Here is a 6,623-nt window from a genome sequence, read left to right on the forward strand (position 1 = left end):
AGGCATCAAATGCAGACATTTCAGTGTGGGACACTGGCACCCCAACTGCTGCTGCTCTTCTGACAGAAGGTACTCCACCTCTGGCTCATGTGCTTCGTGGGATGGAGCAAAGCCAGAAGGGCTTCTCTATAGAGCTTGCCTTTTTTTTTTTTTTTTTTTTTTTTAGTTTAATGACATCTTTAATCTTCTCTCTTATGAAATGCTGAAGCAGCATTTAGAAAACTGTACAACCTGAAAAATATTTTAACTGTCATTTTATTTCAGGATGGTAAAATGAATTAAACATTCAAAATATAACCTGGTAATTTTCAGTTAGGCAGCACGTTTTACCAAAAGCAAACTGCACATTAAAAGTGATTACAGTCAACTTGAAACACAGAGAACAAAGGATGAGAAATGTACCACTGGCCAAAGTATTTCTCATTTTATGAAACTCAAATTTCACCTCTAGGAAGGGTAAGATGTGACTTCAGTAGAGAGCAACAGTCACATTCAGTTTTGCCTGGTCAGGCACGTTACAGAACTGGCTGTGCTTGAGCCTTCTTGGCCAGCAGTTTCAGATCTGCGATGCACTTGGCAATTGTCTCCTTCTCCTGCTGGGCAGAGATGCTCTGCACCACACGCTGCTCCACCCAGTTGATCATGTGTTCTTGCTCCTTTCGCTGCATCATGTTCTGGACAGAGATGTGATAGTCCAGGCGATTCTTCACCTCCTTGTACACCCTATGTAGCCGTTCCCGGTAAGTCAGCTCCAAGGCCATAGCAATGTTATTCCTCTGGACATCAAAAAGGTAGTGGCGTTTCTGAACCAGAGCCTGCTGTGCCTTCTCCGACTCAATCGCATTCTGGATTTCTTTGATGGAAGCCTGCTTCACCTCCTCTAGTTGAGCGATTTTTTGCTCATTGAGTTTATCAGCAAATTCTCCAATTGAGGCACCATATTTCTTAATTACATACACAAGTAAGCCTACTACTGATATGGAAGAGAATGTCTCTGGGGTAATCACATATATTTCTTTGGACAGACAGTATAAGATCAGCCCCGTTCCAAGCATGTAGGGTCCTGTTACACCTGTTTTGGGATAAAGGAACTGGAAGAATTCCTCGGGGATCAGCCCAAGACGAACTTTTCCTCCATGTTCAGGGAGAGGTGGTACAGGAGCCAGACTCGGTTTCCCTGTGTGAAAGATCCTTGTTGCCTGCAATACCCCTGGACCCAGGAGGCCTGCGTTCTTCAGGGAGGGGGCCGCTGCGGCGGCGGCGGCAGAAAGCACCACCCGGGACAGCATGATCAGCCAAAGCGTAGGCGTCCCTGTGACCCCGACCGGACACTCCACCAGGAGCAGGGGCAAGATCTAGAGCTTGCCTTTTAATGTTTTAATCAAAGCTGCCCAACAGGGGCCCTAACTGGTCCTACCCACCTGTTTATTAACTTCCTATTGCTCTTGTAACAAACATTCCAAAAATCAGTGTTTTAAACCCATGCAAGTTTGTTGCCTCACAACTCTATAGGTCAGAATTCTGTGTAAGTTTGCCTGACTCCTCTGCCCAAGGTCTCCCGATGCCAAAAGGAAGGAGTTGACCAGTCCAGCGGTTCTAACCTGCAGACTTTGAAAGGAGACGCTTCCCAGCTCATTCAAGCTACTGAGTGAGCTCATTTCTTCACCATTGTAGGGATGAGGTCTCATTCCCTTGTCTTCTGAGGCTCCTCCCTCCTTAAGACTGTCAGTATTCTTGTCACATTGCCAGGTGTACTAAAGGTGGCTCAATAACCCACCTTTGTGGGAGATTCGGGTGTATGGGAGACCACAGGACTAAGAAGGGCCCATTCTCGGACCTCAAGCAGCTAACAGAGAGAAATAAGGCCCCGTATGTACCCACAAACTCAGAGAAAAAAAAAAGCTTAAGGCACAACCACCCATTTTCTTTCTCCCTGGATATTCTGAATACTTAAAACAACTTATTTTATTTATTTGAAAGGTAGAAAGACAGAGACCTTCCATCAGCATGATTAATCTCCATGTGCCCACAATAGCCAGGGCTGGGTTACACCAAATGCAGCAGCTAGAATTCAGCTTGGGTCTCCCACATGGATAGTAAAGATCTGAGTACTTGAGCCATTACTTGCCACCTCCTAGGGTGTATGTGAGCGGGAAATTGGAATTGGAAGCGGAACTGGCACTTGAACTGAAACACTTTAATATTTGGGATGTAAATGTCCCAATAAGTGTCTTAATGCTATATTGAATATATATATATTTAAATATGGGTGTATATATATATATGGGAGATATATATATATTTTAATAGAGAGGGAACATGATCTTCCATCTGCTGGTTTACTCCCACAACATCCAAGGCTGGGCCAGGGTGAAACCAGGAGCTAGAAACTAAATCAAGGTCTCACACATCTTCCATTGCCTTCTCCAGGCACATTAGCAGGAAGCTGGATCAGAACCATGGGGGAGGTCTCAAATTTGCCCTTTCTGAATGGGATGCCAGCATCACAAGTGGTGGCTTGGACCCCACTGCCTGGACCACAACTCCAGCTCCTTCCACTGTAGATTCTGGGAGGGGAGGCTGGGAGAGGGGCCAGAGCTGCTCCAGGTCAGTGTCTGTGGTGGGATTAGTTGAGGGCTCCCCTACTCCGTCAGGCCTCATGGGGTCCTGTGTACCAACCTTTTTCCCCTGCACAGAGCCCTTTTGTGTTAGTTCGGGTTCCCTCGGAATCCGAAAAAGCAAGTGTTGCTTTGGAAGCAATCCCCAAGTCAGGAGAGTATGAGACAGGGAAGGGAAGGAAGCTCCAAGAGTGGGAGCCTGGAGCCGAGTCCCACAGGGGGACTCTGCAGAACAGTGGAGAATGTACACGAACCTCAGAATTGTCCCCCAGGAGAGGCAAGGGTACTGGGTATTTATGCATCAGTTGCTCCAGTCACTAGGTTGAGCATGGTGCAAGGGCTGGAACTGCGATGCTGGCATCCCGCATAGTTCATGTCCCAACTGCTCCGCTTCTGATCCAGATTTCTACTGATGCACCTGGTAAAGCGATAGAGGATGGCTCAAGGGCTTGGGCCAGGGATGTGAAGCCGCCCCCTTTCTCCTGCACCTTGTCATCTATAGCTCTTCCTTTTGCCAGGGCATGGGGAGTCACCTGAGCTGCTTAAATACCAGGAAAGAGAACATTTTGTCCTTTGTATGTGCCCCTCCCTTCTGCTGCCTGAGGCCAGGAAGAAAGCACTGAGCATTTGATAAAGGCCATAGCATACAAACACATCCAAGGAAACACTCCAAATGGTTATGCTGCCATGGAGACCCGTCTCCAAATAACCAGAGCCCATGGTAAATGTAGACTGTGCCATCATGATGTCTGTCTACAGCACATAGCAAGAAATGTCCATTGAAGACAAGCAAAGAAAGCTTTATCAAGTAGAGGGTGTATGACCTGGGCCCAAAAGAATAAGTAATGTCTCTAGCAGAGGAGTAGCAGAGTGAGTTAATGCAAGAAGCAGTGTTGTCACTGGAGTTGGCTTCATCCCCCAAGGCCTGTGGCTGCAACTAGGGGAAAGGGAGAGGAGGCGTCATACCCTTGGATCGTCAGCCCGAGGGTTTTGACTTCACAAGAGCGATAGCAGGGCAAATGCCATGGAATATTCTAGAGCAAGAGTGACACGATGAGATGCCACAGGCCAGCGGAGAGATGAACGGAGAGATAAATGTGGAAATGGCCCTTGTCAAGATGCTGTCTTTAAGGATACAAGGAGAAAGAAGGGTGAGGGAAAAGGGTAGAAGAGAGGCAAGGGCTGAAGCACTCTGTGGCAGAGTGGCTTAAGCTGCCTCTTGTGATGCTGGCATCCCATTTGAGAGCCATTTTATGTCCTGGCCACTCTACCTCTAATTCAGCTACCTGCTAACACTCCTGGGAAAGCAATGGAAGATGGCCCAAGTGCTTGGGCCCCTGCCTCACATGTGAGAGGCCTGGAAGGAGTTCCCAGCTCCAAGTGTCAGCCTGACCCACCCCGGCTACTGTGCCCATTTGGGAGTAAAGATGTTAGTGCTCTGTTTTCTCCCTCTCCCTCTGTCCCTCTCTAATTATTAATCTTTAAAAAATAAAGGGGCCCCAGCACCGTGACCTAGAGGCTAAAGTCCTCACCTTTAACCCACTGGGATCCCATATGGGCGCTGGTTCTAATCCTGGCTGCCCCACTTTCCCATCCAGCTCCCTGCCTGTGGCCTGGGAAAGCAGTCAAGGACAGCCCAAAGCCTTGGGACCCTGCACGCATGTGGGAAACCCAGAAGAGCTCCAGGCTCCTGGCTTCGGATCGGTGCAGCACCTGCCAGTGCAGTCACTTTGGGAGTGAATCATCTGATGGAAGATATTTCTTCTGTCTCTCTCTCTCTCTCTCTATCTCTCTCTCTATCTCTATCTCTACATCTGTCTCTCTATATCTGTATCTATTGATATATATATATATATCTGACTTTGCAATAAAAATAAATAAATCTTTTTTAAAAATTGAAGGAAGAAGAAGGGGAAGAGAATGAGAATGAGGAAGAAGAGAGGCAGACAGGGGAGGGGTGATAAAGATTAGAGGAAAAGAAAAGGTAGAATAGAGGAGAGAGGTGGCAGAGTTAAAAAAAAAATCAGACACCAGTCAAGCCAGGAGTCAGATCTTTTGGGGTCCCGCCATTGACACCACCAAGCTCATTAAGACCCCTCCCCCATCTGCAGGTATGAGCCCCACACCCCAAGCTTTACCCTGGCCCAGGAGAACAGGGGGAGACCCAGGCTCGGGGGTCCCGTTAGTGGTTCCTGGAGAAAGACTTCCAGAGGTGCCCAGGGACTCAGGTCTGACTTTCCAAATGAATTCACCAGGCAAGGTGGGACCAACAGCCCCAGGATGCCCCCCAAGCAGAGAAATCGTCAGAGAGGCAGGTGATGCAGGTGCTAATTGCTGGGCCGGGGAAAGCTGACACCAGCCTAGCGAGGCTCTGGGCTTGCAAAAGCCGGGTCAACCTGGTCGCGGGAGACAACAGAAAAGCTTAAGCTTTCTAGTTGTTCACACTCAAACACCAAAGCCTGAAAACTTCCAAACATCTGGTTCTGACTGCACAAAACCCCCACCTCACCCGCGGGGATCGTGTTTAGTAAGGCTAGGGCTCCATCTACAGCCGGAGGAAGGCTTGGCTTTGCTAGGTTTTTCCCAGAGCCATAATCCAGCCTCCCCTTAATGCTAATGAAGCCCTTCCCCACGTTGGGGCTGTTTGTTCAACACAGACTTGGAACTGCGCTGAAAGTTATTGCAGACTGTGTCTACAAGAGCAGCTGTTGAGAATATACTAGAATCCTCTTGGCCAAAACTGGTTAGGGGAATTTCTATTTTACAACACTGGTTGTTGTGAATTGAGTTAATTTTTTAAACCAGTTTTTTTTTTTTTTCTGTCTTAACAATGGAACATGTGCAGGCCCTTGAAATATCAAGGTTGTATTTTTTTCTCCTTTCATCCAACAAATATTTGCTCAGCATTGTCTGTGCGTTGGATTCTGTCTGAAGTGCACACACAAGTCAGTGAAGACCTCCCACTATTTACTCTTCAGAGAGTAATTCTGCTGTTTCCTCTCCTTGGCACATTTCCACATGGGTCAAAAACAGAAGGGAAGAAGCCTCAGGCAACTGTTTCACTACAGAGCGTGGGACGACCTGGAAACACAGCAAACATGGAATCCTTTGACGCATGCCCAAAACGGAGGCCGAAAATCAGTCCCATCATAAGAGCCTGAGAGATTTTTTTTTTTGGTTCTGTTTTTTTCCTCAGATGTGTAATTAGATTTTCCTTATGAAAAAAGTGATCCATAATTTCAAGGTAACTGTGATTTGCAGGGAAAATAAAACAAAAAGGAAATAGAACACTAAGCCAGTCATAATCCCAGCAACCGCAGATGACCACTGTCACCTCTGAACGTGGCCCTGAAGAACATTGTTTTTTGTTTTTTGCTTTTTTTAATTTTTAAATGCTGTTTCTTTTCATTTCCCTTAAAAGATATGGAGAGAGAGATTTCATCCTCTGGTTCATTCCCCAAATGCCTGCAACACCCAGGACTAGGTCAGGTAAAAGCCAGAAGCCAGGCACTTCAGCCAGGTCTTCCACACAGGTGGCAGGATCCCAGCTACTTCAGCCGTCACCTGCTGCCTTGCAAGGTGCGCACCAGCAGGAAGCTGGGTTGGAGGGGACGGAGACAGGACTTGAGGCAGCACTCTGATACAGGATGAAGACATCCAAAGAGCATCTTAACTACCATACCCAGTTCCTGACCCTAATTTTATCTTTATGGACAGGGTTCTGTCTTCACTAAGCTGTAAGAGACAAACCTCTGATATTGCTGTGTAGCCTTCTCCGTGATTTTGAACGACACAAGAGCATTCTTTGAATATACTATAACTTATGCCAGATGTGATTACAGATTTTTTTTTAGCTAAAAACTTTGTACAGTTGGCCTTCTTTCAGGAGGTAATCTTTAGCCATGGTGCTGCTGGATCACAAGACGGTCAACACCTCCAAGGCATCTGAGACAGATACAGGTCAGCGTCAGAATTTCACATTCCCATCTAAGCTGAAATCTAACT

At 47.0% G+C, this 6,623-nt stretch overlaps 1 protein-coding gene across 1 annotated transcript; it reads right to left on the bottom strand.

Annotated features, from left to right (window-relative positions):
• Positions 1-237: 237 nt before the first annotated feature.
• Positions 238-1,349, bottom strand: LOC131482187 (ATP synthase F(0) complex subunit B1, mitochondrial). Its single transcript, XM_058674092.1, has one exon. It carries the CDS (start codon positions 1,287-1,289, stop codon positions 516-518), a length of 774 nt encoding a protein of 257 aa, XP_058530075.1. The 5' UTR covers positions 1,290-1,349; the 3' UTR covers positions 238-515.
• Positions 1,350-6,623: the final 5,274 nt, after the last annotated feature.

The sequence above is a fragment of the Ochotona princeps genome, chromosome 16 (genome assembly GCF_030435755.1).
Source record: "Ochotona princeps isolate mOchPri1 chromosome 16, mOchPri1.hap1, whole genome shotgun sequence".
NCBI lineage: Eukaryota > Metazoa > Chordata > Mammalia > Lagomorpha > Ochotonidae > Ochotona > Ochotona princeps.

Excerpts from the sequence above, each read along its gene's own strand:
- LOC131482187 (XM_058674092.1), bottom strand. The coding sequence starts at position 1,289 with ATGCTGTCCCGGGTGGTGCTTTCTGCCGCCGCCGCCGCAGCGGCCCCC.